The sequence below is a fragment of the Eschrichtius robustus genome, chromosome 9 (assembly GCF_028021215.1).
Source record: "Eschrichtius robustus isolate mEscRob2 chromosome 9, mEscRob2.pri, whole genome shotgun sequence".
Classification (NCBI taxonomy): Eukaryota; Metazoa; Chordata; class Mammalia; order Artiodactyla; family Eschrichtiidae; genus Eschrichtius; species Eschrichtius robustus.
In genome coordinates this window covers 16268598-16291908 of record NC_090832.1, presented here as the reverse complement: position 1 = coordinate 16291908, position 23311 = coordinate 16268598, and the positions used below count along the sequence as shown (strand labels likewise).

General features: G+C 34.9%; 1 protein-coding gene across 3 annotated transcripts in view; it reads left to right on the top strand.

Moving 5' to 3' along the window:
* Positions 1-21635, top strand: part of PCMT1 (protein-L-isoaspartate (D-aspartate) O-methyltransferase) — a 47004-nt gene extending 25369 nt beyond the window's left edge. Inside the window, exons 4-9 of one of the 3 annotated variants that reach the window (XM_068551289.1) lie at positions 4213-4317; positions 6152-6272; positions 8300-8385; positions 12676-12845; positions 19156-19299; positions 20831-21635. In XM_068551289.1, the coding sequence (XP_068407390.1) occupies positions 4213-4317; positions 6152-6272; positions 8300-8385; positions 12676-12845; positions 19156-19299; positions 20831-20843 (639 nt within the window). In that variant the 3' untranslated portion in view covers positions 20844-21635. Of the gene's footprint in view, positions 1-4212; positions 4318-6151; positions 6273-8299; positions 8386-12675; positions 12893-19155; positions 19300-20830 lie in introns of all 3 variants that reach the window. The other 2 variants (XM_068551290.1, XM_068551291.1) reach the window with 2 other exon arrangements.
* The last annotated feature ends 1676 nt before the right edge of the window (positions 21636-23311 follow it).

Genomic DNA, 23311 nt, shown 5'->3' with positions numbered 1-23311 from the left:
ATGCCCTCCTCATCCTGCTTGGGCTCTGACACTTCTAACTGGACACTGCAGCTACTCTCTCTGCCACCTGGGTATGGGCAACTACCTTACTCAGCCCAACTTAATGGCTTTAGGATCGACTTGTTCAGAAAGGGGATGGAAGGGACAGGATACCAGGAGAAAAGGGAAAGGAAGGTAGTAACCAGAATTTTTTGATTAACCAAGTCATTTTGTTCTCTAACCAAGCAAAAGAGGGAAGCCACTGATTATTTGACAGTTATATGCAAGATTTCCTAAGAGAGAGTTTTTCCAAAAATACACTAAATGGAAGTAAAAGATCAATTAACTGTTAATTTTACCTTCACAAATGACTTTGAAGTATCTTAAAGAATAGCAGCATCAGGTCATTGAGCTGTAATGGTTGAATTTTCATTAATGTGAATATTATACCTTTTATTCATAAATCCTTTAGAATTTATAAAGTGCTTTCATACTTCATCACTTTTGTTCACAGTGGTACTGCTATGGAGAAGGCAGAATAGGAACAACTTTTTTCTCTCCATTTTAATGATGTGGAAACTGAGGAACAATGAGCTAAAAATAATTTGGAAAGTCAAGGGGTAATAAATGCAGAACCAGTAGAATCCAGTACTTTGAACACTTAATCCAGGATTCTTTTTCATAGTACTAGTGGTTTCCACTCATTAGGCAAGAAGCTCTTTGCAAAAGAATCTATATGAAAAATTGAAAATTTTAGTTATTTCTCTGTTACCCTTTTCCCAAACACACCAACCACTGGTCTACATTTGTGTGTTACTCCTAAAGGGGTTCTGTGGAACCTTAATGACTTTCTGGAACATGGTCTGAAAATCCTCGGATTATATGAGGCTACATCTATTAATGGCCTTCTCCCCTTTTTACGTTAATTGTGGGAAAAGATAACCTTAACGTCTTTTCTTTTTAACTTTTTAATATGGAAAATTTTCAACACCACACATGCAAATAGAATAATGTAATGAACGCTCAAGTAGCCATCACCCAACTTCAGTAATTACCAACAATTTGCTAATCTTGTCTTATATAATTGTTTCTCTTTTGCTGAAATATTTTAAAGCAATCCCAAACCTAATATTATTTTACCCCTAAATAGTATAAATCTGAAAGACTTAAAAGCACAACTACAATACCATATCATGACTAGCAATGTTCCTTAGTATTATCTTATATTTAGTCCATGTTCAAACTTTGCCAGGTGTTTCAGAAAATTCTTTTACAGCTGATTTGTTTAAATCAGGATCCAAACAAGAGCCTTACATTGCACCTTTTTAGTCTTTTTTAGTCTTTTTAGTCTCTTTTAATTTTAACAGTCCCCCTTTTTAAAATGCCATTTATTAATTGACAAAATTTGTTCATTTATCCTATAGAATTTCCCGTATTCTGAACTTGGTTAAATGTTTCCTAGTGGTGTTTAACTTGTTCCTTTTTTTTTCTTTTCAAGAAAACTCCTTAATGATTCTTCTGTTCATCACATCAGGAGGTACATAAATGTCTGATTCTCCACTTTTAGTGATTGGAATAAATAGTATTTTCAAAAAATTTTTATTAAATTATAATATACACACAATAAAGTGCACGCATCTTAAGTGTACAGCTTGATGAATGTTTACGTGTGTATGTATATGTAACCACTACCCAGATCAAGATACAGAACATTTCCTGCACCCTAAGAGGCTCCCTCAGTCAGAAAGGCCTCTTTTCTTAGTCAACCTCTATCCTCAAGGTAACCAGTATTCTAGCTTTTATCACCTAAGTTAGTTTTCCAGAATAGGGAGTTTCCATTCTATCCTCCATTTTGAATGTTAGCTGTTTCTGATGATTAAAAAAATTTTTTTTTTTAATTTTGGCATAATTTCAGACTTACAGAAATGTTCTAAGAATAGTACAAATGATTCCCGTATACTTTTTACCCATATTCCCCAAATGTTATCATTTTACTTCATTTGCTTTATCATTTATTCTTTCTCTCTCCTCCCTCTCTCCCTTCCCCCATATATATATATATATATATATATATATATATACATATATATATATATGTATATATATATTTCCTTTTTCATGAACTGTTTAGGAGTAATTTGCAGGCAGAATGCTCTTTACCTTTAAAAATAGGACATTCACTTAAATAACCACAGTGCAGTTGTCCAAATCAGGAAATTAACATTGATTAAACGCTTAGCCAATTTACAGACGTTAGATTTCATCAGTTGTTCTAATAATGTCTTTTATAGGAAAAGAAAGTTGCAGATCAGGAGTTTCATTCAACTGCCTTGTCTTCTTAATCTGGAACAATCCCTCAGTCTTTTCTTTTATGGTCTTGAAAATGTTTATGAATGTTATAGGCCAGTTATTTTATAGAATGCCTCTCAATTTAGGTTTGTCTAATGTTTCTCTTGATTAGATATGAGTTATGCATTTTTGCCTGGAATATCCCAGAAGTGATGTATTTTAGCAGATGTCATGTGATGTCAGAGTGTCCCATTATTGGTGATATTAACTCTAATCATCTGACTGAGGTCGTGTCAATCAGGTTTCTCCACCAAGAAACTTCTGAACTCCATTGTAAAGTTACTACTTTTCCCTTTTGTAATTAATAAGTGTCTGGGGCAAACACTTTGAGAGTATGTAAGTATCTTGTTACTCTTCAAATGATAATACACTAGTTTTAGCATCCATTTGTGATTTTTTGCCTCAATCAGTTATTACTGAAATGGTTGCCAAATGGCAGTTTTCTAAGTTCATCATTTCATCTATATTTAATAACAGTTGAGGGCTTCCCTGGGGGCGCAGTGGTTGAGAGTCTGCCTGCCAATGCAGGGGACACGGGTTCGAGCCCTGGTCTGGGAAGATCCCACATGCCGCGGAGCAACTGGGCCCGTGAGCCACAATTACTGAGCCTGCACGTCTGGAGCCTGTGCTCCACAACAAGAGAGGCCGCGATAGTGAGAAGCCCGCGCACCGCGATGAAGAGTGACCCCCGCTTGCCGCAACTGGAGAAAGCCCTCGCACAGAAACGAAGACCCAACACAGCCAAAAATAAATGAATTAATTAATTAATTAAAAAAACAAAAAAAACAAAAAAAACCCCTAACTTAAAAAAAACAAAACAAAAACAGTTGAGAACAGTTTCTCCTTATTCTCCATTTATGTATGTATGGAAGGATGTATTTACTTACTGTCACTATGGATTCATGGATATCTATTTTTATCAACCAAGATCTGATAGTGAATGTGCTTATTGCTACTGGATCTGATGATTTTTAATAATGAATATACCAGGCATTTAAGGACAGCTTTTGACATAACATTTATTAATTCTAACCTCATATTTTGGAAAAGCACTAAAATGTAAGTTTATAAAGAGGATGGAGTAGAGAAGGCTTTATTTCTTGGTTTGGTCCAAAGTATAACCAACATGATTTTATTTGATTTGTCGTTTATATATACTGTAAATATAAAAATATATATCGTTTGGCCCCCTTAATTCCACTTGTAGGAATTTGTCCTATAGATATACTTCATAAGATTATTAAAAAGGTTATTACATTATCTTACAGGTACACCTTTTAAGATTATTTTATCTCTTTTGTTATAGAAGATTGAAGCTAACTTAAATATCTCTCATCAGGTATATTTATTACTACAGTACATTCATACAAAAATATACTCTTCAGCCTTAAAAAAGAGTGAACACACTTTAAATAGTGATAAGGAAGCTCCTTCAAGGTATAATAAGTTTATAAATGCATATGTATTTGCTTATATATGCATGAAGTGAATATGTTTGGAAGAAATCACTAGAAACTGGTAACATTGGTTGCCTTTAGGGAGTGAGACTGTTTGGAGATAGGGGTGAGATGCAGACTTTTCACTGTAAATCTTTTTGTAGCTTTTGACTTTGAATTAATTAAATTTAAAAAATTCGCACACTGGAGATCTAAAATTACTGAACACTTTATCTAAAACACAAGAATTTTAATCAAACAAGAATTTTCTTATATGTAATTCCTGTGTAGATATAAGTATATAATATGTTATGTTTTCATTGTTTTGGTAGATGACAATAGTAGAAAAATTGGTGACAAGTTAGCAACTTTATTTGTATGCCATGGTATATATACTTTCTAGAGTCTTGAAAAAAAAATGAATACTTGCTTTGTTTTCTTTTGGCAGCATGCATATGCACTAGAACTTCTATTTGATCAATTGCATGAAGGAGCTAAAGCTCTTGATGTAGGATCTGGAAGTGGAATCCTTACTGCATGTTTTGCACGTATGGTAAGAGCTTTATTTACCATTCTGGCCCCAACAGAAGCATATTATATGATTTGGCTGTGTATTGTTTTCACTAGCAGTTTTCGAAGGTTTTCTATGTTCCTTTTAAAATTCTATTAAGATAGCAGTTAGAATATGTATCACTTAGGATTTCTTTTTGTTGTTGTTGAAGTGACAGAACATTCAGTCAAAGTGGCAGAACTTGAAGGGAATTTATTTGGTTTATATAATGGAAAAGTCTAGAGGTATATCTGACTTCTCGTATGGCTGGATTCAGAAGAAGATCAAATGTTGTTATGGACAATGGGTTTCTCTCTGGTTCTTGGTTTGACTTTGCTTTCCTCCACATGTTGGCTTCATTTTCAGATATGCTCTTCTCTGTGATCACAAAGTGGCAACCAGTAGCTCCCAAACTTCAGTCTTCCAAGTACTCTTCTGGCAGAACAAAATACAGCCTGATTTCCAAACACTCCTACAGGTTTATTGGGATTGAAGGAGAGCTTTTTTTACATTAAGAAAAATGCTCTTATAAAAATGCGTTGTTTGTTATACTTCAGATTTTATCATCAGAGGCTTATCTGGTAAATGACTACCCAGGGTATAAGTCTGGAGGCCCACTCAGGCACCTTGAAGTCAAGGTTTATCTGTGTTCAGATAATCAAATCAGGTTGATGATGAAAAATCTTGTACCTGTAGGCCAGCTTGGAAGGGTATGGTTTAGTTAAGTTAGGATTTATGGATCCTTTAGGTCTAGAATCCATTTAATTTGCTATGAATATATAATTGGCAGACTACTGGAATGTAAGCTCCAGAGAGGTGGGAATTTTGTCTGATTTTTTTTCATTGATGTATCCTAAGCATCCAGAACAGTGCCAGGGACACAATAAGGATTCAGATATTTCTTTTCAGTTGTTTGACTTGTTTTGTACAAGTTAAACACTCACTAATGGGATGTAACCATGTACTAGAAATGGTATTTAATTAATGACTTGCTCTCTATACTTGACATGTTTCTGGTTTCAGAGGCATAATCATTTTTTAAAATATCATTAGATTTCTGAGTTATCTTTTTGAAAATGATACTAATCAGTGTTTTTCACACATTTACCATGTGTTAGTCTGTGTTCTCAATGCTTTTCCTGTATTCTCTTATTTACTCCTCACATGATTTATGAGGTATGTACCCCCTTCCTCCTCATTTTACAGTTGAGGAACCTGATTGATGGAATAACTTGTCAAGGTTATATAGTTGTAAGTAAGTGGTGAAACCTAGATGTGAACACAGGTGGTCTGACTTCAGAGTCTTTATTGTGTTAAATTTGTTTTACAATTACTATTTATACTTGGGGCCTTATGTATTTTTATATTTCCCACATGTGGCAGTAGAATCAGGTATAGAAATCCCTATAAAAAATTTTTTTATGTAACATTTTAATATTTAAAATCACACTTTTAAATGGAATTTAAATAAAAAATGGTTGCACTAATAAGTACCATTTAATATTGGTAGCTAAGTCCCACTTCAAGATCCTGGATTTAAAAATTAGAAATTGAAGAAAGCTATCATTTTTCTTAGTATTACAAGTTTTTGTAATTTATCCTAGCTTCTTAATTACTGAAATATCATTATTCATTTGAGGGTTATAGTTGAGAAAGTTGTATTTGCCAAATAATTTATAATAAACTGAGTGTTTAACAATCTAGTTGGAGGCTTAAGCTGTTTATTTGTCCTGATTTCTCATTGCAGAATATGACTTTGGATAAAGAAATACTTTAATGACGCTTTAGAAAAATAAACTTAGACCAGTGAACTATTGAATTATTCTTTCACTTCCAGGTTGGACCTAGTGGAAAAGTCATAGGAATTGACCACATTAAAGAGCTAGTAGACGACTCAGTAAATAATGTCAGAAAGGATGATCCAATGCTTTTGTCTTCAGGGAGAGTGCAACTGGTTGGTAAGTATCAGAAAACTTTTAAAATTTCCTCTCTGGAGAATTTTTATTTTCAGAAAAATCCCATGCAAGCTAAATAATACTCAGAGCTAATTATTGCATTTTTTTTAACATTCACTTTTAAGTACTAAGCAAGAAAAAGCAATTACTCTAAAATGTTACACTGGTTCTACCTTGACCATGGGTGACATGACTTAACTATTTCAGAAAATGCCATGTTGAGTTCTTTCTTCATTGCTTTTTAAGAAGTAGTATCAAAGTAACAAGTGTCGAATATAAAAAATTTAAACAGTGCAGAGATGTGTAAGATAAAAAAGCCCCTCTTTTTCCTCCTGAAGTTTATTAGACATACAAATGTACATATGAATAAACTGCACACACACATGGTTTTTAAATCGACTCATACTCTACATATTGTCCTTTAGGTTGCTTTTTTCCATTCAGCAGTATGCATGGACACATTTCCATGTGAGCACATTTTATATTGTGAAAAATAACAGACATCAAAATATGCATAAAACATAAATGTGAAGCTTAACAAACACCTGTTTAATCGCCACACTGATCAAGAAATGGAACATTGGGCTTCCCTGGTGGCGCAGTAGTTAAGAACCCGCCTGCCAATGCAGGGGACACGGGTTCGAGCCCTGGTCTGGGAAGATCCCACATGCGGCGGAGCAACTGGGCCCATGAGCCACAACTACTGAGACTGCGCATCTGGAGCCTGTGCTCCACAACAAGAGAGGCCACGACAGTGAGAGGCCCGCGCACTGCGATGAAGAGTGGCCCCCGCCACGAAGACCCAACACAGCCATAAATAAATAAATTAATTAAAAAAAAAAAAAAAAAAAAGAAATGGAACATTATTAGTACCTGGAAAGTTCTCTGCTTGCTTTTTCCTCATCATGACTACCTCCCTTTTCCCTAGTGGTAACTAGTATTATTACTTTTATGCATTTACTACCTAATTGCATTTCCATAAGCGATGTTTAATTTAATCTTGAACTTCAGCTAAATGGAACCATACAGTATATATTCTATGATGAATGACTTCTTTTATTCATTATTATGTCTGTAAGATTCATCCTTCTTTTTGCATATAGTTCATTTTTATTGCTGTATAGCATTCTATTGTAGGAACATTACCAGAATTTGTTTATTAATGCTACTGTAGATGGATATTTCGGGTTGTTTCTGATTTGGAGATATATTCACAATGTACGTAAGTCCAGATGCTTACATACACTCATCATACAAGCACTCATTTCTGTAGGTGTGTTGTTACAGTTCATAGAGTGACCAAAGATACTGCAAAAACTGTTTTTTGAAGTGACTGAACCAACTTACATTCCCAACAGTAATGTATCAGGGTTCCTATTGCTTCACATCTCTACCAGTACTTGGTATTATTAGATTTTTCTTTTTGCCCACTTAATGTATGGCAGTATCTCTGTGATTTTAATTTTGTATTTTCCTATTACTCAGTGAGGTTGAACACTATTTCATATGTTTGGCCATTTGGATTTCCTCTTTTGTGAAATGCCTATTCAGATATTGAGTTACGTATATTTTTCTTTGATTTGTAGGACTTCTATAGACTAGCCCTGTGTCTATTTATACATATTATCAATCTCTTCTCCCACTCTGTGAACTGCCTTTTCACTCTCATACTGTACTTTTTTGATAAATAGAAATTCTTAATTTTAATGTAGTCAGACTTAACCAATTTTTTCCTGGTGCTTTTTGTATCCTGTTTAAGGTACTCTGAAATCATGAAGATATGTCCTTATATTAGTTCTCAGAAGCACTGTCATTTTAACTTTTCACATTTAGACCTTTGATCTTTGTGACGTTCATTTTTGTGTATGTGTGAGGTAGGGGTCCAAGTATCTATTTTTTCTTTGAATATCCAGTTGTCCCAGCATCATTTATCTAAAAATCTATCCTTTCCCTGCTTTGAATCTCCTATAATTCTTCACACTGGGTAGTTCTATCTGAACAGATTTTTAAAGCATTTTTTTTTCTTTCAGTGGGGGATGGAAGAATGGGATATGCCGAAGAAGCCCCTTATGATGGTATTCATGTAGGAGCTGCAGCCCCAGTTGTGCCTCAGGCAGTGAGTTGGGTTTTTTCTGTGTTTGCATGCTTTATTCAACTAAAGCTCTTAAAAATTTATAGGAAATGACTTCTATTGATGTTCGAAATATCATCTATGTTACGTTGTGCTTTTTTTTTTCTTTTTGGTTGATAGTTATGCTCAACTTTTTTATAATTGAAACGCTGTGCATTTTAGTTGCAGTTAGTAGGCAGTTTTTTTTCATATGCAGACAGTTGTATAAATGACATGAAAATTGCTAAGCCCCAGCTCATGGCTGTCTTATTTAAAGCACTATTTGATTCGGCTAAGAACTAGTACACCAATAGAATTGGGACAGTCCCTCTGGAGTTCATGATCTGATAATCACTTGGTGTATTGTTAAATACCAGAATGTGCAAGACTATGTTAGGTGCATGGGTAAGACCAGGAAGTATTTGTCATACATTTATCCTCACAAACCTTATGTTCTAGAAAAGCTGTGTCATACATGTATCAGTGTATGATAGACATTGAAGGGAAAAGAAAACATGTACTGTAGGAGTTCAAGGGGGGGAGAGTATGTTGCATAGAATAGTCAAGGAGACTTCTTATAGGAATGGAATTTGGACTGAATCTTAAAGACTAGTAGCGTTTGCATAGTTGCAGTGAGAGGGAAGGATATTCCAGTAGTAATATATATTACGTAGTCAAGGAAATATTTAAGTACAAAATTGAGTTTTCGTTTTAGTAAGACTCTGATAAACTTATGTCAGCCCAAATATTCCTTGGCTTAGGTTTCTATTACATGTGATTTTTTCATAGTTCTTGACTAGATGGCAAGGGGCTAAAAGTGACACTGTCTTTTCTGCCCAGTCTCATCTACTCCCCAACCTGCAAGTGGTTTTTTTTGTGTGTTTACACAGTTATGAGAAGCTGAAAGTTAGGGGATTTGTTCTGGTCACTGACTTGTTATTCATTGGCTGAATGACCTTAGGAAAATCAACTGTTTTCTCTGACCCTGTTATCTGTTTGAAAAAAAGACCAAACCAGTGGTTTTAACATATTTTAATTGAAGTATTAACATGATGTAGAAAGGTGTACAAGTCATAAGTGAATAACGTAATGAATTTTCATATATGAACACATGATCAGTAGATTTTTTAACTTTTTAAACTTTTTTTTTTTTTTTTTTTTTTTAATATTGGCAGCCTAGTAGGAACAACTAAAATCTGAAACAGAACTGTGTTTAAATGAAAGGTCTTGGGTACAGGGCTCATCTTCCCCACTAAGACCCTAAGATGATCTCAAAGGGTATTTCTGGCTTTAGCTCAGAACGAATTTGAACATTTGTAGTAGCACTTGGAAGTATTACTGAGTGGGGAGGCTCTTTACATCTGATTAAATTTGAAGATAGGCATGCTGAAGGGGCTTTCCAGTTTTAAGAGAATAAAGATATTTATGCCTCCTTTGGATATCACCCCAAAACAACTAGAAAAACAAGAAACGGAAACACGAACTCCATATTCAGTTATCTAGGAGATTATACCTTCAATCCTGAACTCTACAGTGTGTGAAGACAGAAAGCAGTTAGAGTAATAACTGACCTGGAAGGGTGAAGGAAGTTGAACCAAAGAGACTGCAGAGAGGGGTATCAATGCAGAAGCAGTTTGCTCTGCAGAACTCAGAAAAAGCTTAGAAATTGGAGGCATCAGGACCTTGGAAACCAGAGATGACGCTTTGGCCTGAAAAGAGGGGCTGCTACTTGAAATTCTTTATGAGGAACAGTTAGCCCTAAGCCCTAAGAAAATTTCTGAGAACTGAAAGACATGATTCTATAGTTTGAAAAGATCTATTGAGTGCCTAGTACCATGAATTTAAAAAAAAAAAAAAAAAAAAGAAAGCCACAATATCACCATGAAATTTCAGAATGTTACAGATAAAGAGAATATTCCAAAAGTTTCCAGAAAAACAAAATAGATAATCCGTTTAAGGGTCAGTAATCAGAAAAGCATCAGACTATAGAAAAACAACATTAGAATGAACAAGTCAGAGGCAAACCATCACAATTCTGAATTGAAAATGATTTCCAATCTTGAATTCTATACCCACACATATCACTAAATACATAGAATAAAGATAATTTTAGATTTGCCCATCTCAATCTCTGTCTTTAAAAATATTCCACATACTGTTTCACAGAATACTTCTGGAGGAATTGCTTTAATTATATCATCAAAAAATGAGGGAGTAGAGAGACATAGGAAAAACCGAAAAGAAGCAGCCATGGTATCTAGGAAAGTAGGACATCTTGTTCAAGAGAGAGGTGGTAAGAGTTCCCAGGATTCCAGGATTATTGCAAAGGAAGTCCCAGTATGAACGCTATGCAGCAGGCCTGGAGAATAACCCGTCCAGATTTAGAGCAGAGGAGGAAGGTACTAGAAGGGAGCCTACCAAAAAAGAAAAAAGAGCAGTTAAAAAAAAAAAAAGGAAGGCAGGCACTAATTAGATAGATTTGACTGTGTGAAAATTTCATTAAGAAGCTGGGAGGGTACCAAGATTTAGAAACAGTTGCGAAGAAAATTAAGTGAATGAAAAAAGAAAAACCTTCAGTTTTTAACTGCAGGGAAAACAGCTATTATATAAGAAAGGAAACAATCATTGGGTACCTCTTGGCTCAGCTGCAAATTACATTTACACAGTCATAGCTGAAAATGGTTTTAATAAAAAATTATGATATTGGTTGGATTGGGGGAAAGGAGCAGAATATAGTTGGCCCTCTGTATCTGAGGGTTCCACATTCAAGGATTCAACCAATCATGGATCGAAATACTCAGAAAAAAAAATTTCAGAAAGTTCCAAAAAGCAAAACTTGAATTTGTCACACCTGGTATTTACATGGTATTAGCATTGTATTAGGTATAATAAGTAATCTAGAGATGATTTAAAGTATATGGGATATATAGGTTATATGCAAATATTATACCATTTTATATAAGGAACTTGAGTGTCTGCGGATTTTGGTATCAGAAGTAAGGTCCTGGAACCAATCCCCCTTGGATACTGAGGGACAGCTGTTTATGTATGAGAGCTTAGTCCTCATCTAGCATATGATTTGAAATAAAAAAGGAAATATTATACAGCATGGTGACCAAAGTTACTAATACTATACCATATAATTGAAAGTTGCTAAGAGAGTAAACCTTAAAAGTTCTCATCAAGAAAAAAAAAATTTTTTTTTGGAAAAAATACCAAGAAAAAAAATTGTAACTATGTGTGATAATGGATGTTAATTAAACTTATTGTGGTGATCATTTCACATTATATACATATATCAGATCTTTATGTTGTACACCTAAAATTAATACAATATTTATATGCCAATTATATTTCAGTTAAAAAAAATAAAAGACATGCTTTAGAAGTAAGCACTACAAAAGAAGACAGCTAAAAGGATTTAAAATGAGTGGATTTAGGGAGCAAGATTGGAGTAGGGGGAAGAAGTCTGCTATTTTTTCATTAAAAACCTTGACATTTAGAAAAATTAAAAGGGAAAAAATAAGGTAGACTTGCTGACAACAAAAATTTTAATTAAAGACACCCTTCCCTGGGATAATACTATCCAAAGTAAGGTTTCTTCCTTACTGTTTTTGATCAGTGGTCACCTGTCAGGCTACATTCAAATTGTGACATGTGACTTAAAAATTTTCTGACTAGAGGGGCTTTCACAGAGTAGTTTTGATTCTTCATTGACAGGGCGTCCTCGTCCTAATGCTGCAGAGACTCCAGGCCTACCTTCCTTCGTCATGTCATGGTGCCAGTAATCCTAAGTTCAGTCATAAAACCAAGGTTCCCTTATTTTTGGTTCAGTGATGCCTTAAATTCTTAGATAGGATAGGGATTCCTTGCTGATTTTCTACACTTCCCCTCCTCCCCTCCAAACTATAAAGATTCAAAATAGGCATACAGGAATTGAAATTTCCTGTTTTGCCTTTGACCTTCCCAAGAGGATAGTCCTACATTATGTGGTTCAACTCAAACATTTTGAGCACTGCAGTTGTACCAGGTACTGTGTTAGATGCTAAGGGCACAAAGATGAATAAGACACAGTCCCTGTCGTCAGAGCATTTGTACTGTAGTAGGGAAGGTCAGTAGGTAAATGAGTGAGTGGGTAATTGAGTAACAGGTTTAGCAATGGAAGTCTGTATGTACTAAATAAAGTACATTTCTGCTTTCTGCCCGTGGACACTGAAAGTTGTGTATAGTGATATAAAATGACTGTTAACATAAAATCTATAGCTTGGTGTGTATGTGCTTTTCTTTTTCTTTTAGCTAATAGACCAGTTAAAGCCTGGTGGAAGATTGATATTGCCAGTTGGTCCTGCAGGTGGAAACCAGATGTTGGAGCAGTATGACAAGCTACAAGATGGCAGTGTCAAAATGAAACCTCTGATGGGAGTGATATACGTGCCTTTAACAGATAAAGAAAAGCAGTGGTCCAGGTGGAAGTGATTTTATCTTCTGCTCTTTCTTCTTCCACACATGCAAGGTGAAAGGGTGTGGATTTTAAGAGATTAGACTACAAGAGCCGCTTTTTTGGTTGTCACCTTTCTGCTGCTCCATTTTAACATCAGAAATCCACTACATTAAAAACGTAGAAAAATTTTGCATGGTCTGTCCTTCTTTTGATTTAACTCATCTTTGGGAAAAGGGGGTGAGACTTGGTTGGCACAAAGGTGTTTTTCTTTTTAAAGAGGCTTTCAGCCACACTCTCTAAAATTATTTTAGTATCAGCCACCCTGTTTCTATATTTGCAACTCGTTTTTATAGCTGCTGTACGGTCATGGAAACAAAGGCTGTCATCTCAAGAGAAGGGGTCATCATTTCCTGCCCCAGTTCATCTCTATTATACCATTGTTGTAAAGAGAAAGAAGGGAAAAGATACTCTTGTCCCAGTTTTCAAAGGTGTCAGAATCCCAGAGAGGACATTCTCCCTCTCAGCTTGATTTCTCTCTTTCAATCAGGTTCATAGACGTCTGACAACCTGTGCCTGTTTTACATTCCACTCTTGTTTCAGAACCACTATAAGGAAGAAACTCACCATTTTATAGAACAGGCTGGCCAATTTTTAATCTACTCTAAGTTCCCGGAGAGGGGAGGGGATTCTGTACGTGAGTGCCCAGGTCTCACACACCTTCCCAAAGGGCCAGCAGCATGCAGCATAATCTTCAGTACAGCATGGCTCATTTTAATGCCCACTTTTGTCTCTATGTCTCAACATAATCTGGGTTTTTCGTTTGAAGCCAAGATTTCTCTTTTTCCTCTCTTCCTTCTTTCCCTTCCCACTCTCTCCAGTGGGAGGGAGTGAGATCAGTAAGTAAGAGTGACATTAGCCAAGACTACTTGAAATTAAATGCCAAAATAAGAAAGGCCTTACTGCTTCCTTGTTTTAGAATCTACTTTTATTTGACAGATGTACTTATTTTAAGATGATTTCTTAATAAGTAAACTGGTGATTATAGGTTTAATAGACCTCTCAGTTTTGTTTTCTGGAAAGAGGAAAGGCACCTTTTGAATGAATGGTAATGGCAAAAATGGTAATGAATCTAACTCAGTTTGTTCAAAACTGAGTTTTACTTTTGACTAATTTTGATTGGCCATTTCTGGGATACCTTACTAGGAATTGCATTTTAATTCTTCACCTAATGTATTTATAGCTATTTTCTTTGAATTCTAACTGGAGCACTGCCACTTCTTTAAAAAAAAAAAGTTTTAAAAAGCTATCAGTCTTGTCAATTAGAATCAGATATAGTTACGAAGTTCATTTTGCTTCTAGTGTGGTTATATAACTACATAATTGTATGATTGCTGCTGTATAAAAGGGGCAAACATATCACTGAAATTACTGAAATTTGGTATCAAGTAAGAGTTCAGATTTGCATTAATAAGTTTAAAATTTCTCCTTTTATACACATTATTAGTACCATAATTTAATGATGAAGGAATTACAAAAAGGATTTTTGTTTTTATAACCAGAGGCGGATTTAGCTTGAAGCTAATGAAACTTAAGCTTCAGGGCTCTCACTTGCTTTGGGTCCTTCATGGCCTTATACCAAATTTTATATGCATAGTATTATTTTTAGTCTACCTTTTTTTTTCCTTCATAAAGAGGTTCCCCCCTTACCCAATTATATAAGCTTCAGGCTTCCACACACCTGTATTTTACCCTTGATAAGACTAAACTATTTGTATTAAATTTAGAATAATTTTTAAATCTATGGACAATTGTTCAATCATTTACCAAATATTTAAATATATATATACACTTGGTTTTCTTTTTGGCCTTCAACTTTTTAAAACATTGAGCAATTTTACATGTATGCATCATTGGAAAGTTTTCTCTAGTTGTACTAGGAGGACTTTCTAATTTTTTCTATTGCAAATTTTCTGTTTGTTCAAACACGTTTTCCTATATCCAAAGATGTAGTTCTAATTACAGAGATAATCAGTTACTTAGTTGTAAATCATGAAGTTTAAAGAATATAAAGGTAAAACAAAATCTGGAAACGAAATTGGAAAAAAACAACTGCCACATTAAAAAATAAATTTGTACTGAAAGAAATTACTAGAAAATAGGATGTTTGAAAGGGTAAAACATCAACGGTTAACTTAAAATCTTAAGAGACCATTAATCTGCTATTTCTGTTTGTGTTCATAAACTATCAGTCAAGGTCACAGGCAGGAAACAGAAAGTGTGCTCAGCTAGGATTTTGAAGTGATTTTAATGAAGGGACTATTCAAAGAAATATGGGAAAGGTTATGGGAACCAGTAAAGAATGTGACATACCCAGGGACCAGGGGTTCCCAGGGTGATAGTAGGAAGCTATTACCACTCTAGACCTAAAGGTAAGGAAACAATTTTACTGGAACCCACTGAGAGCAGGGACAGCAGAAGCGGGGGTGGGGTGTGGTCACTGACAGGAGCTGTAGCAATAGAGGGAAGCAGCTACTCCCACATCTATGAATCACCTCAATTTTCTCTCCTCCCGCCCTCTTCTCTCTGCCAGGGCATCGTATGGGGCAGACTTAACTGGAAGTCAGAGAGGAAGAGGCCCTGTGCCAGATGTAGTCTGAAGTCAGCTCTCACCACCTCTTTCCTTCCCCTTTTCTCCCATGCAGCAAATACCTCTGCTTCTTTTTATTTTTTTTAAATTAACTAATTAATTAATTTATTTTTGGCTGCATTGGGTCTTCGTTGCTGCGTGCTGGCTTTCTCCAGTTGCGGTGAGCAGGGGCTACTCTTCATTGCGGTGCGTGAGCTTCTCATTGTGGTGGCTTCTCTTGTTGCAGTGCACTGGCTCTAGGCACGACGGCTTCAGTAGTTGGGGCACGTGGGCTCAGTAGTTGTGGCTCATGGGCTCTAGAGTGCAGGCTCAGTAGTTGTGGCGCACGGGCTTAGTTGTTCTGCGGCATGTGGGATCTTCCCGGACCAGGGATCAAACCTGTGTCCCCTGCATTGGCAGGCGGATTCTTAACCACTGCACCACCAGGGAAGTCCCCCTCTGCTTCTTTTTAAATTTAGGTGTGGAATAGATTTGAGAGGACATCTAGTTTTTGTGTGCCCTATTTCTATCCCCGTCAGGCTAATCTATGCTTAAACTGTTCTAGACAGGAAAAAAAAAGAAAAAAGCCTTTATTTTAAATTGCCTTTGGAAAAGCAATATCTAATACTTTTCTTTGGCAATTTGTTCTGTCGTTAAATTTGTTAAATATTTTTCAGTGTGAGGACCTTCTTAATACATCATTAATTCAACAAGTGTGTGCGTGCCCACTATGTAGGCACTGCTTTAGGGCCAGGAATATACAGCTGTGAATTTGAAACTGACCATTCTCATGGAACTAACAGTCAAGTAGAGGATCCAAAAAAAATCCAAAGACAAGACAAATAGGCAATTAGAGTGTGGTGTGTTGACTCTGCCTTGAGGGTGGTAGGGAGTGACTGTTTAAGCCAGGCAGTGAAGCAATCAGAATTCCATTTCAGAAAGATAATTCTGGCAGTGGGGTAGAGAGTAGATTGGAAAGGGACAAAACTAGGGTCAGAAATAGGAGGTACCCGTAGCAAGTCAGGGGTACAGTGATGGTGGCCTGAATTAAGGCAGTGGTGGTAAGGATAGAATGTGGTTAAAAAGCGTTGCTTACATTTTCTCAGCTCACATGAGAATTATGTAAAAAGCTCCCTAGTCAGTTTCTTGCCAGGCTAGATGATTTCTGTTCTTTCAGATTTTCTTCAGGATTAATTCAAGAACTCATCATAGTGCTTTCTTACGAACATTCTGTTGTTTCTCACCAGCTTTCCATCCTTCTCTAACTGAGGCATCCAGAGCTAGTTGGAGTGCTCTGTGAGAGTGAGATCCAATCTTTTCTTGGAAGGTGTGATAGAAACTAGATGGAAAAAAAAAGAGAACTTAGTGGGCATGCTGAATTCTAGTGCCAAATAAAGCCCAAAACTTGAATGTAGACTTTTGTCCCTTTATACTTGGAAAAATGTTCCTTGTAATTTTGGTGGATTAATAAAAGGGGAGAGAATGTCAGAGAGATAGGCTATAGACTTAGAATCTGTGGTATTATGTTCAAGACTATGGATATGTAATAGTTGTATTAGTTGCTTTGTAAACTTAATGAGTTTTAAATTTGTATTTTATTTTATACAAGTATATTTATTTTATATATCTAGAAATCAACATTTTGTTAATCTTCTGGTAAGTTTTATTTTATTTTTGTTTTTATTAGCCACAAGAGTCAGAGGAATAAGTCCATCTCTGGTTTGTGAAACTGAGGAATGTTTCAGGGTGCTCATTCCATAAGTACTTTGTCTATCGATGTCTTCTTAAAGTGCCATGTACACATGAAAAAAATGTTATGAATTGACTGGCATTTCTAGGATTGACAGTTTAGGTCCTAGGATATCCAGCTGATCCTGTGTTCCATATTGTTCTGTACTGTCCCTTTTTAATTTCTTTACATATGTTATAGCATTATGATATATTTTGCATCCTTAAAGGCAGGAATATATTCTGTTGCTTTTGGAATTCTTTTTATGTCTCTCATAATGCTTTGTACAAAGTTAATTGTACAAAGCTTTTATTACCTCAGGAAGCCCATTAATTAGAAAATGTTCATGGATTTTGATTGTTACTTCCTGGTAGTACATATTTTCAGTTGTTCTTGATAAAGAATATATAATACTAAATGTTAGTAACTTAGAGTTATTAACCTAATAATTAAATTATGTATAATTACTTATTATAAAGTAACAAATATATACAGTTATTAATCTAATGAAATATTAGCACATATATACAATTTTAAAGAGCCTTTTTAGAAATTTAGGATGTACTATTTTTTACTGTAAATGATCTATGCATGTAAGTCAGATAAAGAAAAATATGGTTATGTAGAATTTTAAATATTAGGAAAAATTAATAAGGTTAATGGATTTTGGAGTCTTAGGATGTGACAAGGTTATACTTGCCATGGCAGCAAATTTTTGGTTTTCCTTGGCACTCTAAATGTTACAAACTCAGGTCTGTAAACTTGATTTCTTTTCCTTTTTTTTGGAGGGGGGTGCTATAAATAGCCTTCTATTTGTTTTCAACAATACTGTTCCTGACTACCAAAGTAATGTATATGCATTGTAAAAATAGGAAAAAAAATACAAAGAATAAAAGTCACCCATAATCCCAGAATCTAGAGATAACCTCTTATTAACATTTTGTAGATTTTTTCTTCTTTTATCCATAGATCTGTATAAATCTCTTTTGTAATCCTGAGATCATATGGTAGCATTATTTTGTAATCTCTTTTTATTTAATAAAATGTCATCAACATTGTCCCACATCATTAAACATTTTTTAACAATATGATCTTTTCCAGTTATATTGAGATATAATTGACATATAGCATTGTATTAGTTTTAGGTGTACAACATAGTGATTTGATAGATGTATATATTGCAAAATGATCACCACAGTAAGTTTAGATCTTACATCCAAGTCTTGAATCCATTTTGAGTTAATTTTTTTGTGTGTGGTATAAGATAGGGGTCCAGTTTCATTCTTTTTCATGTGGCTGTCCAGTTTTCCCAACACCATTTATTGAAGAGACTGTTTCTCCATTGTATATTCTTGGCTCCTTAATTAATGGACCATATATGCATGGGTTTATTTCTTTGTTCCATTGGTCTCTGTGTCTGTTTTTATGCCAAATACCATACTGTTTTGATTACCATAGCTTTGTAATATAGTTGGAAATCAGGAAGTGTGATGCCTCCAGTCTTCTTGTTCTTTCTAAAGATTGCTTTGGCTATTTGGAGTCTCTTGTGGTTCTATACAAGTTTTAGGATTGTTCTATTTCTGTGAAAAATGTCATTGGAATTTTGATAGGGATTATATTGAATCAGTAGATTGCTTTCGGTGGTATGGATATTTTAACGACATTAATTCTTCCAATCCATGAGTACAGAATATATTTACATTTATTTGTATCATCTTCAGTGTCTTTCATTAACTTTCTATAGTTTTCAGTGTACAACTCTTTCACCTCTTTGGTTAAATTTATTTCTAGATATTTTATTCTTTTTGATATAATTGTAAATAAGATTGTTTTCTTAATTTTTCTTTTGATAGTTTATTATTAGTATATAGAAACAGCTAATTTTAGTTAGTTGTCGTCTGCAAAGAGAGACAGTTTTACCTCTTTCTTTCCGATTTTGATGCCTTTTATTTCTTTTTCTTGCCTAATTGCTCTGGCTAGGATTTCCAGTACTATGTTGAATAAAAGTGGCGAGAGTGGGCATCCTTGTCTTGTTCCTGATTTTAGAGGAAAAGCTCTCAGCTTTTCACCGTTGAATATGATGTTAGCTGTGAGCTTGTCATATGTGGCCTTTATTATGTTGAGGTACGTTCCCTCTATACCCAGGTTGTTGAGAGTTTTTATCCTTTTCCCTTTTCAAAAAAATTTTTAAATGGAGAGGATATGTAGTGTATTGCTGGGCAATAAGGATATTTACTGACAAAATCCTTAATGCCTTGCAACAGGTAAATAAAATGTAAAATTATTAAAAAACAACAATAGTATCTTTAATCCATATTTTAAAAAGCACAAGTGAATTTAATTTATGAATAGAGCACTTTGCAAGTGAACTCTTTGAAGATTAAGTACTTTAATGCTTGCATGAATTTAAGTAAAAGCTGTTTTATGAGAATTACAGTACTTAAATTATTTGGAAGACTATATTAAGAGGAACAAGAACTGATAACTTATCATTTAACAGATAATCCAGTGCTGTATGACAAACACAGCTTATGGGAGAAGTCATTTTAAAAATATTTTCTTGCACAATTCATAAATTCATATTTTATAAAAAATACTGTACTGGCCAATAATCCCTTAATTCACCTACCTGGGAAATTTTAGCTCTTTATTTACCTTCCCTTCAAATTTATTTTAACAGCTTTTAAAAAACTTAAAAAATTTTATTATAGACAAGTTGCAAGAATAGTACAAAGAGCTCCTGAATCTCTTCATCCAGAGTTATCGATTATTAACATTTTTCCACATTCCTTTTCACTCCCTCTTTATATATATACATACATGTAACATTTTTTCCTAAGTCATTTGAGATTTAGTTGCAAACATCATACTTCTTTACCCCTAAAGTACTTGAATCTTTAACAATGTTTTTTTTTTAACTCAGATTACCCTCAAATAAGAAGCTTTTAGGCTTTTCTGGTAGCTTTATTTTTTCACTTTTAACAGCTTTATTGAGGTATAATTTATATACCATACAATTTATTTTAGACTGCATTTTTATTCCTTCCTTCCTCTCACTGGCAGTTGCTGGTACAGTGCTGCACCTGGCTGAGCGAATGGTTTCTTTTGGAGCTGATAAAGCTGCCTTATGAAATCAGCTGACAGGTATATTATACCTACAGATGATGCGTTTTCTCACAAAGAGTTTGGGTTGAGATTGACCCACTCGACAATTGCTAACAGATACCCTAAACAAAAGACTAAATTTTTGTCCAATTTTGTGAATGTAGCTGTAAAGAATTATCTGAACTCTAAATACTCGTTATTATTTTACAATAAATAGTATTAGCAAGATCCTGGATCTAAAAGTTATCATTTCTCTGAATATTTGGTCTTGAAGGAAGAAAGTTACTTTTGAATTAAAAAATAAAGAATTCAGGTCCTTTAGTTTTCATTCTTCATTCTGGAGTAGCACGAAGGATGTCTGAAATGGCTGATTTCCATTTTTGCTTTGACTTGGATCATTTGCTCAGTTTTGTTTTAGTTTTTGTTTTTAATAATGCTTGGGGATCAGTGTATTCTTACTGATTTATTAGTTGTATCTAAATTATTAGAAAGCCAAGTTTTGTAATATGTAACTCCTACTTATATATTTCTCTCCTTTTCTCCCCCCCAGGGACGAACTGTAAAAGCAACATCAGCTTGACCAGTATATAATATTACAGTGGATTGCTCATCTCAGTCCTCAAAGCTTTTGAAAATCAACAGCATCACAGCTTGTTTTGGACTTTCTTACACTATTTTCAGCATGAAAATGTGTGGTTTTGTGGGGTTTCTAATTCTTCAAAGAGGCACAGAAGCCAAATTGGTAGAAGAAAGATGCAAATATAAATTTGTGTATTATTACTTTAACATGCCCACGTTTTACTTTAAATGTTAAAAGAAAGGGTTCTGCAAAATGGAAAACATAGTTTGTGAATTGATTTTTGAGGAGTGGTTTTTCTTTTCTTAGACACTTAATTCTGTTCAGATGTTAATTTATCAGATTGCTTTTGTGCATCAGGTAACACCACCATTCATAAGTTAAGATTCTTGGTTTTTGGGTGTATGTTAGATGCTACTAAGAAAATAGAGATGAGCTTCCTTTTTAAAGCTTTTGATGTGGTGTCATAGAATAGCATGTTGTAGATACAATCGGCTGCTTTGTTACCTTAAAACTAAGCATTTGTAAATATTAAAACTTAAGAAGATGACAGGTGATGTCCCTTAAAACACTCAGCTGTTCAGATTGGACATAACTGACATAGTTCTTCCTTTCTCTCTTTAAAAATTCTAGGAGACTTGTAGCTCAGTATTGTTTTCCTGTTTCTGATTTGCTGCTCATAATGTACGTGGATTTAACATGCTGTGTAAGCTGCGTCCTAGTCACTGAACAGTTGATGCAGTGCTGCTTTGCCAAATAAAGTTAAAAGTGAAAGGCACTGGCGGTGTTTGAACGTAGAAGAATCGCGTGTCCACCAGGTGCACAACGCCGAGATCACAGAGAAAAGGTGGTTTCTCTGATGCTCTATTTTGTGAAATCTGAGCAGGTTAAGAGCATTAATCTAACTGTGCATTTGTGCAATGTGACTGCGTTTCTCAAGGACAAGAGCTACACCTCATTTACTATTGTTCTTTGCTTAACACAGGGCCTCTTGTAGATGTACAATAAGTGCTGAATGAATGAAAGAATGAATGAACGCACTGACTTAATGTCAAGAAAGAACAGGGTTGAGGATAAATTTACCAAAACCCATCCATTACCTAGAAATAGATTTATTAATATAACGACTGTAAAATGAGTTTCTAAGAAGGCAGTAACACTTTGGGATCTTGCTTAAATGTTGTGATTTTATACCTTTATATTAGGATCTTAGTTTTTCTAAGGGTTCTAGAACTTGAAGAGATATAAGCTCTAGAGCTAGCAGAACTAGCACTCCCAGCAAAGCCCTTCCCTCTGCTGTGTGCAAGTGTGTATGATTCTGGCAAATAGATCCTTAGTGAGGGGGAGGGGATGAGGCACCTCTCCCCACATCTTAAGTTAAAGTCTCAAATATTACTTCTTTGAAAATGGCTTTTAAAAAATTATGCATGCATGTTGTTACCAGTGTCTCTTCTTGGGCAGGGTCTTAGGTACAGGAAACTTGCATTAGTTGGTGGCCAAAACTTGTGAATTTGTTGCTGGCTTCAGTTTGCTGTTGTTACTGTTGCTTCTGGACTCAGGCCATGAACGCTTCTGATCCAGGACTCTGTCATTTGCGGGCGGTAGTTTCAAACATCAAGTATTCTTTAGGACTTTAAATTAATTCTTCAACTTATTCACTAGTCTGTATCCTTCCTAGCCATTATCAACATTTTACTCTATGTGAGTCCCTTTTTTAGGTCTTGGGGATAGAAAAAGGCCCTTACTCTCAAGAAGTTTGCAGTCCGGTTGAGGGGACAGTTTATAAATCTGGTAAGACAAACTAAGTGGCATCTGATTGGTACAGACAAATGCTATGCCAAGCATTGCTCTTGGACTTTAAACTTTTTGAATTAAAATTTTTAGGGACTTCCCTGGCGGTCTAGTGGTTGAGACTCCACGCTTCCACTGCAGGGGGCACAGGTTTGACCCCTGGTCAGGGAACTAAGATCCTGCATGCTGCGTGGCATGGCAAAAAAAAAAAAAAAAATTTTTTTTTTAAATGTTAAATAAAGAGGAATGGATTTTAGGGGAGCATCAATAAATGGGTAAAGATGGAAATAATGAATTTAATTCTATCTATGAACTTTTCTCTTGAAAAGAATTGAATTAATATATGTTCTGGTCAGAGAGAAGAAATGTCTCTTTAATCTTTAGTATTCATAATTTCTAAAATATTTTAGCATTTCATTTTTCCTTATTAGAAGGACTTCTTTACATAATATGAAGGACAACAATAAAAACATTTTTAAAAGTTCCAGCCTAGCGAGGTCCTGTTGAAACAAGGTGATTTTTACAGATTTGATTTTATTAAAGCCAAATCAAGCTCTCAATTAAGAATTAAATTAAGAATTCTATTTTCTAACGAAGGCTTCAACCCTTTCCCAAGTAGTATTTAAAAATGACATTTGGGTTAAAAGTATACATTAACATTGT